Here is a 12165-nt window from a genome sequence, read left to right as displayed (position 1 = left end):
AAAAAATGAATGTTGACTGGCTTGAGATTTTATCATTAACCACAAACATCACCTAGCACTCAGCCTTCCAAAAAAAAGGAAGAGCTCCTGGAAATTTATCCAGAAATTTGCTGTTGACCTCACCGTAGTAGTTAAAGAACAAACAAAAAAAGTAGTTCAACATAGTATACATCCCTTCCAACACTGAGGCAGAAATGTCCCTGTATGAAGTCTATATGACAGGTGCCAGACAGCGTATTAGATATGCTGGGATGGTATATTACTGCCATTATGTCTTACAGATTCACCCACTAAATAACCCTGCTATTTGGTTAAGGCCTTCTCTGCTCTGAGAAGGGTTTATGGTATAGCTATACAACCAGTACATACATTTTTTTCTGTTATACTAAGCTTGCTTATGTTGGCACGACAACTCTCTTTTCCCTGGATCTAATAAACTTTAACAGCAAAAGGAATTCTGAGGGATGAGTTTACAGTAGAGTTCTTGGTGATTCAATCATGATGCCAGCTGTGGGATTTTTCCACACATAACATGTCTTCACACAATCACCAAGGTTGGAAGGGACCTCTGAGGATTGTCTTGTCCAACCTCCCCTGCTCAAAGCAAGATCACCTACAGCAGATCACTCAGGTCTGTGTCCAATCAAGTTTTGAATATCTCCAAGGATGGAGACTCCACAACCTCTCTGGGCAACCTGTACCAGTGTTTGACCAGCTTCCTAATTTTCTTATGTTTAAACAGAATTTCCTTTATTTTGGTTTGTGCCCATGGCCTCTTATCTTGTCACTGGGCACCACTAGGAAGATCCTGGCTCCTTTTTCTTGTCTCCCTCCATGAGGTACTTATACACAGTGATAAGATCCTCTTGAACCTTCTCTTCTCCAGTCTGAATCGTCCCAACTCTCTCAGCCTCTCCTCATATGACAGTTGATCCACTCCCTTAATTGTCTCTACGGCCCTTTGCTGGACTTGCTTCAGCATGTCCATGTCTCTCATACTGGTGAGCCCAGAGCTGGGCACAGCACCCCAGATGTGTCTCAGCAGTGCTGAGCAGAGGGGAAGGATCCCTGCCCTTGACCTGCTGGCAATGCTCTGCGCAATACAGCCCAGGAGGCTGCTGTCCTGCTTTGCTGCAAGGGCACATTGCTGGATCATGATCTACTTGTCCCACCAGGACCTTCAGGATCTTCTCTGCAAAGTTGCTTTCCAGTTGAGTGGCCTCCAGCACGTACTGGTGCCTGGGGTTGTTTCTCCCAGGGTGCAGGACTCTGCTTTTCCCTTTGTTGAACTTCTTGAGGTTCCTGCCATTCCATTTCTCCAGCTTGTCAAGGTACCTCTGGATGGCAGCACAGATATCTAGTGTATCAACAACTCCTTCCAATTCTGTATCACCTTCAAACTTACTGAGTGTTCCCTCTGTCCCAGGTTGTTAATGAAAGTGTTAGGCTGCATTGGTCCTAATACCAGCCCCTGGAACAACTAGTGACTGGCCTCTGGCTGGACTTTGTGCCAGTGATCTCGATTCTCTGAACCCAGTAGTTCAGCCAGTTTAAGTCCACCTCACTGTCTGCTTATCTAGCTTGTACTTCATCAGCTTATCAATGAGGATGCTATAGGAGACAGTGTTAAAAGCCTTACTAAAGACAAAATAAATAATATCAACTACTCTCTCATCATCCACCAAGCCAGTCATTTCACTGTAGAAGCCTATCAGGTTGGTTAAGCATAATTTCCCCTGTGTAAATCCATACTGACTATTGGCAGTCATTGCTCATCCATGCAAGGCTCCTGCCACATTTATTTGATTTCCTGCCCATTGGGATGGACTATGCTTAAACTTGGATGAGGCAATTCTTGAAAAACAGCCAGACCTCCTGGACTCCTCTTCTCTCCAGAGTCGTAGCCCATGGTATTCTTCCAGGAAGATGCCTGAACAGGTTAACATGCACAGCAGGATGGTGTTCCTACTTTTTGCCTTGCTGCCTCCTCTTGGGATACTGAATTCCACCATTTGCTGGTGGTGGCAGCCAAATCTTTCCCTGCCTGTCATGTTCTTGACAAGTTCTTGTTTGTTTGTAGGCAGCAGATTATGCAGAACATCTTCCTTCATCAGTTCCTCAATCACCTGTTTTAGGAAGTTGACCTCAGTATGCTCCAAAAACCTCCTGCATTGCCTCTGCCCTGCTGTGCTGTCCCTCCAATGGGTGTCAGGGTGGTTGAACTTTCCCAAGAAGACCGGGGCCTGTAAACATGAGACTTCTTCCAGTTGGCTGAAAAATGCCTCTTCTACTTCTTCCTGATTATGTGGTCTATAGCAGACACCTACCACAATGTTGTCCACTTTGATCTGCCCGCTAATTCTGACCCATAATACATCAGCTGGCTCAAGACCCTTTGCTGGGCAGAGCTCCGTTCACTCTCGCTGCGCTCACACAGAGTGCAACTGCCTCTCCTTGCCCTGCTTCCAGGGTACTGACCTATGCTGTAGTTGCAGATCTGTAAGCAGAGCAGGAACCATCTCCCTGTTGCCACAAGCCAAAGACTTCCAGCCTTCATCATCATGGGAGTCTCCATTCCTCAACTCAACAAGCATAGGCTGCCTAGTTCTTCTCTAGTACAGACCAAGCTCTTGTACATGCAGAGTGTCAGAGAAGATCCGGTCCACCTTTTTTTCATAATGTCTGATGCTGCAAAGTCTACCAACCTCCTCCCATAGCTCCTTAACTTATCAACAGAAATCCTCCACATCTCCTGCAGAAAAGAACTCCCTCAGCCCCCATGAGAGGCCTCAGGCATCCCTGTAGCTCCAAAGCTGCAGAGTTGCATCCTCCCTCAGAAGCCCAGTCTGGGTCAATCCTGATATGCCAGGCATAGCTGCCCCTGCCCCTGCAGACCCTGGGGACCATGTCCTGTGGCATCCTCCTTGCTCTGCACACAAACACAGTCTTCAGAAAAGATTCTAGCCCTCTTCTGTGCACATTTCTGCATGCTGCAGAAACTGTTACCTGCCCAGCACCTACAGAGGGCTCTTCCCAGCACCTGCCAGATCCAACAAGATCCAGCTTCACCTGGGTCAGCTCAGACAAAAGCTCCAAGCTGGTCAAGGACAGCTGATAAAACTTCTTAGGAGCTGATGGAGGTTGCTAGAAGTCATAGCCTCTTGCAGCAATCCTCTCCCAGAAGCACTAAGGGACCCTAACATTCCTTGAAGTGTTTCCAAGAGTCCTCCAGTGATCCTAGAAGTTGTTCCTAGAATCACAGAATCACAGAACCAATCTGGTTGGAAGAGACCTCTGGGATCATCGAGTCCAACCTTTGCCCTAACACCCCCATGTCAACTAGACAACAGCACTAAGTGCCACGTCCAGTCTTTTCTTGAACACCTCCAGGGATGGTGACTCCACCACCTCCCTGGGCAGCCCATTCCAATGCCTAATGACCCTTTCTGTGAATAAATGCCTCCTCATTTCTAGCCTGAACTTCTCCTGGCTCAGTTTGAGAGGATCCTAAAGCAGAGGGCAGAAACTGCTCTGCGAAGTGCTGCATTTGGTGGCTGACTCTGTTAGCTGCACTGTCAAAAATATAAAGGTCTCCTGGAAGAGACAGATTTCTCTGATGCCATTGATTTTTGTGCAGAAATCCACACTGATTTCAGAATCAAAGATACAATGAAACCTGATATGATTAAATAAGCACACATAACATAAATTCACAGCAGCCCCAATATCTAGCACACTTAAGGGAATTTTCAACCTGATCACCTTAGACAAAAGCTTAAGAAATGCAGCAATTACAGAGAAGGGAGAAAGTCTGGGTGTTAAACTGATTATAACAAAATCAGGTGCCAACAGTTCCTACTGTTTAGACAGTTTCTCCCTGCATTTTCTTTAAGGGTAATTCTGGCTCAAGGAGCTCACTGTCTCCTGCCTGGCCCAGCAGGATTGCCTCCATTCTGCCAGCACACTGGTGCCCGTGAGGCTGGGTTGCACAGCGAACCACTGAAGTGACCTGGGTTGAAAGAAACCCTGTGGGCTGAGGCTATTTTTAACCCAAATCATTTCATCAATTGAGTGTATAATTATGTCAGCACAACTGAGCTTCTCTGAGAGGCACAAACCATAGCAAAGCAGGGCGGTTTCAACTTACCTTGAAACTACTACCTTCATTTATTCTTGTTTTATAAGAAAACTCCCAGTCCTGTTTTACCTGTACATGCCTGTTTCAATACCCATCCCAAACTGACTGCAGAGCCCTGTGGAAAAAATGTAGAAAAATGAAGGAGAAAGTGTAGCTGGAACCATTCATGTGTCACTTTGTCGTGCCACTCCTGTAGGGTCTTCCTTGTTCACTCACTCTGTGAAAGCTTGCACCTTTTCATTGTGCCTGCCACATCTACCTTGAGTAAAGAGTGATTATTATACGATCACATTAATTATACTCACTGCTGACAAAGCACTTGGTGCTCAGTATGTATATAAAGCAACAAAGTCCATTCCCTACTCTATTTTTCATTTTGCACCAATTATTTCTGACAAGGAGATATGAGAAGCATTCCCATGGAAGAAGGCTAATCTTTAAGAACTGCAAGAGTATAACTAAGGAAAAATGAGCCGTGGATGTATAATTGTTCAAATTAAGCAGTAGAGTTTAAAGCAGTTTAATTCAACACCTTAATTAAGAAATCTGCTTGGAAGAAAAGAATATAAACTGAAAATGAGGCAGTAAACTGGCACCTAGTTATACCATTGAACAAAAAGGAAGAAACATAGTGCCAGCGAAGTTGCACTACCAAGTGCCCCAAGGCAACTACTCTAAAATCCTGAAGTCTTATAAACAATCTATTTCTCAGCCCAAAAACTTCTGTCTCAAAGCCAGGGCACCTTTCAGGCCCAGTCTGGCAAATGTCATCAGGTCTTCTGTTTACTCCAAATCACATCTATGTTCTTGCAAGGGATTGTGCAAGTTACCTGACTAAGATTGAGGTTGGAGGCCAAACTGGTTTTCAAATGGATGCTCTGCATGAGGCATCTAACGCAAACCCACATTAAGCGTGGTACATGCACGCTGGTTTCCGCTGCAGTCAGCTTTGCCCAGTTGTTGCGTGACAGGCGTTACAGAGGACTTCTTGATCAAATTAGAAATCAAGTGCATGGGGGATGAGAGAAAGAGAGCAGAACTATTTTTCCTGTGCTAAACTGAGGGATAACACAGTCAGTCAAGCTCCCCCTAAAACGCAGAGACACAGGGCACCATCAGCACCATACGTCTCACTCTTATGATCCTAGGATTGTGGAAGATAAGGATGCAACAGGTATTCAAGCTAACAAGTACTAGTGCAAACCTCCAGGACTGTGGTTCCCACTGTTGTATGATAATACTTCTAATATTCTGCATTTCAGAGCTTTCCATACTGAAACACAGCACTTTGCGTCCACTCTCTCCTAGGTGCAAACCACCACCATGTGCATCTCTGTGAGTCTGAGCGGCTTTGTTGTGCTGGGCTGCTTGTTCGCGCCCAAGGTGCACATTATCCTCTTCCAGCCCCAGAAGAATGTGGTTACTCACAGACTCCATCTCAACAGGTTCAGTGTCAGTGGGACCGGGACCACTTACTCCCAGTGTAAGTAACAAAACTACCACTTTTTTATAAGGACGTGGGGTTGCGGTGAGTTTGAATAAAGACAAAACGGGGTTTTTGCCAGCAACAAAAAGACCTTTATAGACTGGGCTCTGTACACCATGGAAGCATCACTTCATTTGTGTCTGGAGAGAAAAACTCCTCCTGCTCCCATGGGAATCAGCTCAGAGTTTGCTCTGAAGCTTACTGAAAGCAGAAAGCTTTTGGTGGGCTCTGACTCCAGCCCTGCCGCACTAAGCAAGTAAAGCCTGTCACTCGCTGTCACTCTCGCAGTAGCAACACGAACAGATGTCCCTGGAGTGTTCCTGCCAAAATGACATGCCAACAAGACCTGGGCCACAATGCAGCATGTTCTCAATGGCTGTTATTACCTGTATTATAAGGAAAGGTTCCAAGTCTGCAGCAAATGCATACAAGAGATGCCATAAACTCTGTCTGTATGCAGAGTGTGAGCAATACCCTTTGAGAGTGCCACGGCCAGGAGAAGCAATCAGTGCTCTGTGCCCCTAAAACAGGCAGTGGAGGGAGGGCCTGAGTCAATGGTCAACTGCATAAGCTGCGGTGTGGTAGTGGTCATGAGAGCTCATCTCATGTGGTCATCTGAATACAGCTCCTCTTCTTTGCTATGTGCTCTGCAGAAAGCAAGTAGAGGTGAATACTTGACTGCTAAGTGAGGAAACTTGTTTTAGAGGCACTGAGCCTTTATCGTTTTGACAGCTGAAGTCTGGATTACTAAAGAATATAGACTGAAGCTGAAGAGAGGCAGGATATATGTGTACCGAAGTATATGACATGTTTTGAAACTTACATAGCCATACACATTTATTTGAATCTGAAAATTCCCATTTGGCAGAATGCTGCGTAAGTTCTGCTTTACCTGCAGTGTTTCCCCCATTGGGATGTTCCCCAGTTTTCCTGTGGTCTGTTTTATGGGCTTGGCAGAGGTATCCCCGTAAGGTAGGAGGTCGGCACTCACAAAATTTCCCAGAGAGTTTAGGACTGATTTAAGCACCTACATGATTCAGGCTGAGCTTATACACCAGAAGATGTCATTCATCCAAGTTATGTCCACGTGGAGAGCTTCATACAGACTTGAGCTCCTTCCAGTACCCTTCACAGGGGTCAAAAAAAGGATTGAAGCTACTGTTTATAGCCAGACTGGTAAATTTTCTCTTTGGGCCCCTGCTGTAAATTGGTCCTGATATATGGTCTTTATACATGACTAACTCACAGTTGTCCGACTGTGAGCATGAGTAGAGGAAGCGGGAGGCAGATAGCAAGTTTGAACCTGCCTGCTCCTGACTGCGTAGGCATGCTGCAAGGTGCCCAAGGCCATGCTGGGCTCTTGCATTTTACCTCTCGTTCTTTGCTTTGGGTTATCTAAGCAAAATGAGGGACGGCCAGGAAAGAGGAGACCAAAAGTATGAATTGCAGCCAAATCAAGACTTGTGGTCATGTCACACGTTTGTCCTTGGCCTCAACACAAGGCAAAGTGAAGGTGAAATGTCTTTAGCAGATCCGATAATATTTCAGGAAACCCCTTGGCTGCTGCTATAAGACACGACGTGAAACTCAGAACCCTGTAGGGCCAGCAGTTAACATTGCTGAGGTCTGTAAGGAAAAGCAAGATCTTTTGTCCTGTCTCAGAGAGAGCTGGATACTCACTGTGAACACTTTACTCCACCCAGCAGAGTTAATAACTGCCTCCCAGCACTACAAGAGAGGTACGTGCTGTGGAGAAAGCCTGGGAACTCAAAAGGCAAGGCCACTCATTTCTCACTTACCACCATATTTCTCTGTTCAACTTTGACATCCTCCTGACCCAGATACTGTACTATTTGAGCTATTCATGTTCTTCAATGTGTTGGACTTCAAAAAAAGCCCTGAAGCTAGAAAAGTTCTGGGTGGGTGGCTGATGTGCACAGAAACGAAATGCTTTTGCCTGTAGTCATACTGCAGTAGAACAGGGATTTGAATCGGATCTCCTAAGCAGTACTGATTTTTCTACTTGCCAACAATAAGCAGAAACAAAAATAACAACAATAATAAAAATTTCAGGTCGATGTACTGCCATATTACACCCAGTTAAAAACTGAATACAAAGCCTGATAGTTAATTTTCACAAAATTATAAACATAATGCACCTGTGACATTTTACCTACATCCAGGTTGTGAGACATCAAACTCCATCCACCTAATTCAGAGCAGGGGCTCATTCTTGGCTCTCCTGTCCTGCCCTCTGATTAGTAGGTTAGTCCAAATGGCACCTCTAAATTTCTCTACTTAAAGTAGTTCTGTTTTCCATAAAATATTTATTCAGTCAATGAAAGAATTAGAAATAGTAGCTGATTTGAAGAAAGAATGATATGTTCTAAAAATGATGCTGAGCGTCTCTGTAGAACCAGTCTGTAACTGAGAGTGCAGCTAGCACCAGTTTTGGAAGACTGAGCATGCCCTTGTCAGCTGCATAAACTGCTTTTTGCACTGGATGGTTGAGTTTACTAAGTCATTGCTTTTCATGTGTTTTCTTTGATGAAGGCATCACGTTTCTCTGGGTCACTGTTATCATTAACCTAATGTATCTTTCGAAAAACAGCTTTATGGTGCTGTGAGTAGAGATGCCAGAGAGTATCTGAAAACACATTCCAGATGCCCAATGGATAATTTTAACAAAGATGGACAAACCAGCTTGCTTTTAAATTAAAATCCACAAGGCTTTAGCAGAATGGTAATATATCGTACAGTAAAAATACAAATACATTTAGAAACAGACTCTGATACTCAGATTCAATTGTCATCTTACATCACGGTAGCAATGAAAACATTTTGTACAAAATATTAAGCAATATAGGCAAGTGTATCAGAATCTGGTCCTCACGTCTGGATGTATATTGAACCCTGATCCAGGATGATCAGGTATTAGAAATGAAGGGTATTACGGTCAGAAAATATTGTAGGATTAGGTGATAAATAATCTTGCTTTCAAATTCAGTTATTTAAAAATTTCTTTACTCCATTCGACATGTATATAGATTTTTTTGAAAAAAAAAAATTAAAAAGTAAATCAACACACTGTCCTAATATGCAGAGGTGAATTCTCTCCTAGATTTAAAAATGTATACATTTTATTTCAGGAATGTCCATTCCAATTATGTGAAATCTCAAAGTATCAGACCTTAGCATTTCTTGCCAATAAAACACAAAAAAATCCAAAGGTTCATTTTTTATTCTACAAGGATATCTTAGCACCAGTCTAGCTATATTAATTCACACTATCATCCAAAGGGCTATAAAGTGAGACCCAGTGGCCCAGAATAATCCAAAAAATTTTCATGTATTTTAGTCAGACACTTCTTGGAGAAGCTTATTCACCCTAAGCATTCTCAACCATCAGCAAAGAGAAATCAGGTTCCTCCGGAGCGTGCTTCAGCTTGAGATCCGCACTGCCTTGTAGAGGTGCAAGCGGTACCTCCATCAGCTCCACTGCTGACACAGTCATGTACAGTGACTTTTCACTGGGCATGGTGGTAAAGTGGGTGAGATGGTCCAGATCAACATAAATTCTAATCCTACATGTTGTAATTTTTTGTTGCCCTGAAGTCAGTTGATTTTCTCCTCTCCTTCTCTTTCAGCATCTGCTAGTATGTATGTACCGACCGTCTGCAATGGAAGGGAAGTTCTGGACTCCACCACTTCATCTCTGTGATTGTGACTTGCAGTTCAGTTCTTGAGTTTTTAGACTGTTAGGCAAAATTTTGCACATGTTGTGCACTCTGGAAAACACCAGAAAACAAAAGAAATTCAAACAAAACTAGTACCTTTTTTTAGAAACAGTGTAATAAATTATTTTTGAGGATTGTACAGTATATAGTGATGTTCTGGAACTTTTTAGACTGATTTTAGCCCTTCTGTTGTTAACGGTTGTAAGGGACATGTAAATAACCATGGTTCACAATGTGCATAGCCCTGCAGTAAAGGAGTGATTTGTTGCAAGCACAGTTGCAATGTTAGGTGACTTCTTTCCTACAAAATTTTTTTGTAGCTCCTTGTTGTAATTAACTTAGACTGCATTTCTATGTTGTATATTACAGTTACCTTACGTGTAACAGATTGGTTTTCTCAGCACAAAACAGCAGTATTAATGTAAAGGTACCAATAATAAAATGATAAAAGTTTTTCAGCATGTTTTCATTTTTGTCTCTTCCTCCCTCAAGGTCATTACGTTTCCCTAGACATAAGATTAGGTAAAAAGGATAAAAAGTCTGCAGAACTAGTGTGCGTACATGCATAACGTCAACATGAGCTGGCAGTGTGCACTTGCAGCCCAGAAAGCCAACCATATCCTGGGCTGCATCACAAGCAGCGTGACCAGCAGGTTGAGGGAGGGGATTCTGCCCCTCTACCCCGCTCTGGTGAGACCCCCCCTGCAGTACTGCCTTCAGCTCTGGGGTCCTCAGCACAAGAAGGACATGGACCTGTTGGAGCGAGTCCAGAGGAGGCACGAAGATGATCCGAGGGCTGGAGCACCTCTCCTGTGAGGACAGGCTGAGAGAGTTGGGGTTGTTCAGTCTGGAGAAGAGAAGGCTCTGGGGAGACCTTAGAGCAGCCTTCCAGTATCTAAAAGGGGCCTAAAAGAAAGCTTGGGAGGGACTTTTTACAAGGGCATGGAGTGATAGGACAAGGGTCAATGACTTTAAAATGAAATAGGGAAGATTTAGATTAGATATTGGGAAGAAATTCTTCACTGTGAGGGTGGTGAGGCACTAGAATATGTTGCCAAAAGACGCTGTGGATGCCCCATCCCTGGAAGTTCTCAAGACCAGGCTGGATGGGGCTTTGAGCAACCTGGTCTGGTGGAAGATGTCCCTGCCCATGAGAGGGGGGTTGGAACTAGGTGATCTTTAAGGTCTCTTCCAACCTAAATCATTCTACAATTCTAAGATTCTATGAGATCTGTGTATGTGCATGCACCTGTGTTACAAAATCCATATCACATAATACATGCTTATAACGAATGCTTTGTCAGGGTCAAGTATAAATTCCCTCTCCTTAAAAGTGTGCTCATTACTCAAGCATCTCAATTGCTCTTTTTGTTATTAAAATGTAGGGTAGTTTCCAAAAGTGAAGTTGTTTAATTGCATCTCAATGAGATATTAGCAAAAATTTTTGATCTCTGGTTCACTCGTTTGGCATGACTTAATACTGTCATGCACAAAATGGATTGGTAGTATATAAAAAAGAGATTTTAGATTAGGTTGACAAAGAGATGGAAGAAAATCTGTCAGAAAATTAACTAAGACTATTTTATTCCTCCAGTCAAAACAAAGCTAGTTCAGTTTGTATGCATCAACAGTGCCGTAAAAGGTAATTGGAGCACTGCAGAAACAGAGAGACCAAAAAAAGTCACAAAAGAGAAATCCAGGAGACATTTACACACATCTTTGGGGTGACCTGTGCATTCAAACCAAATGATTCAAGACACACATACCGGCTACTTAGACAATTGCAAAATACCTTTAAAGTCTGGTTTTTGTAACTGCACTCTTAAAGCTGCCCTCACGCTATTGAAACATGCTGAAATCCTCCCTTCTGCCTGGTCCAATAAGTCATTAAAGAAACAAACACACCTTTGATTAATGTGTCTGGGCATATTTACCTAAGGGCTTGTTCCCGTTGATCTCATTCCAGCTGAGGTCAATAGCAAAATTCTCATTGACTTCAAAGGCAACACCACTGAGGCTTGAAAGGCAGACATTACAGATACACACTGTTGGATGTACAAGTTCTCTGGAGCCCAGTTCTCCTGCACTTGCAGATGTTTTTACTCATTTCTGGAACAGTACAAGTCCATAGGGCTGAACTGGCAAAGGAAGTAGCTGTTATTTTGAATGCAAAAAATTAAAGACGCAGGTTCTTAAAATACCTGCTCACAGATGGATGCCTATTTTTTTTGGACATCCACGTATCCACCAGCAAAGACCTCTTGTTCTCTACACTTCTGCGACTGGCTACACAGGCAGCTGTTTAAATCTTTGCATCGTGGAGCTGTCTAATACAAAAATTCCTAGGACTTTCTCCAAAATAGGCATTGCTCAGCCTGCATTACATGTAGAGCCCTGTATTCAGCTTCTTCCTCTCCACAAGCTCTGGAGTGCCAAAAGTTTTCAGCTTGGTTCTCACAGGGGTCAAGCTTTCACAGGTTGGGAGTCTTGCTTTCTACATCAAGACCCCTTAACATATCTCAAGTTAGGCACCTACATTCATTTGACTTTTGTGTGCTATTTCGTGGATTAAAAGGCTGTTCACAGTATGGCAAAAGGTCAGAATATCTGACCTTAATGCTGATATCTCTGCATCTATATTATCTTAATGGAGCTCTTAAAAATGTCTAAGCCGATGAGAATTTCTTCTCAATTTTTATGGAAAGCAACGATCAGGGTCAAATCCACCTCACCTAACATTCATTGTCTACAGTATAAATAGCTACATATGAGGTTGTCGAGCTCTTCTCCCTTTGCACTCAGTG

The 12165-nt window shown here is 43.4% G+C and overlaps 1 protein-coding gene across 2 annotated transcripts in view; it reads left to right on the top strand.

The window, feature by feature from the left end:
* Window positions 1–9822, top strand: part of GRM3 (glutamate receptor, metabotropic 3) — a 48130-nt gene extending 38308 nt beyond the window's left edge. The window contains exons 4-7 of one of the 2 annotated variants that reach the window (XM_009700369.1): window positions 5447–5590; window positions 6107–6132; window positions 6888–6908; window positions 9282–9345. In XM_009700369.1, the coding sequence (XP_009698671.1) occupies window positions 5447–5590; window positions 6107–6132; window positions 6888–6908; window positions 9282–9345 (255 nt within the window). Of the gene's footprint in view, window positions 1–5446; window positions 5622–6106; window positions 6133–6887; window positions 6909–9271 lie in introns of both variants that reach the window. The other variant, XM_009700370.1, reaches the window with a different exon arrangement.
* Window positions 9823–12165: the final 2343 nt, after the last annotated feature.

The sequence above is a fragment of the Cariama cristata genome, unplaced genomic scaffold (genome assembly GCF_000690535.1).
Source record: "Cariama cristata isolate BGI_N322 unplaced genomic scaffold, ASM69053v1 scaffold10645, whole genome shotgun sequence".
NCBI lineage: Eukaryota > Metazoa > Chordata > Aves > Cariamiformes > Cariamidae > Cariama > Cariama cristata.
The sequence above is the reverse complement of the archived record's forward strand: the minus strand, read 5'-3'. Positions and strand labels throughout refer to the sequence as shown.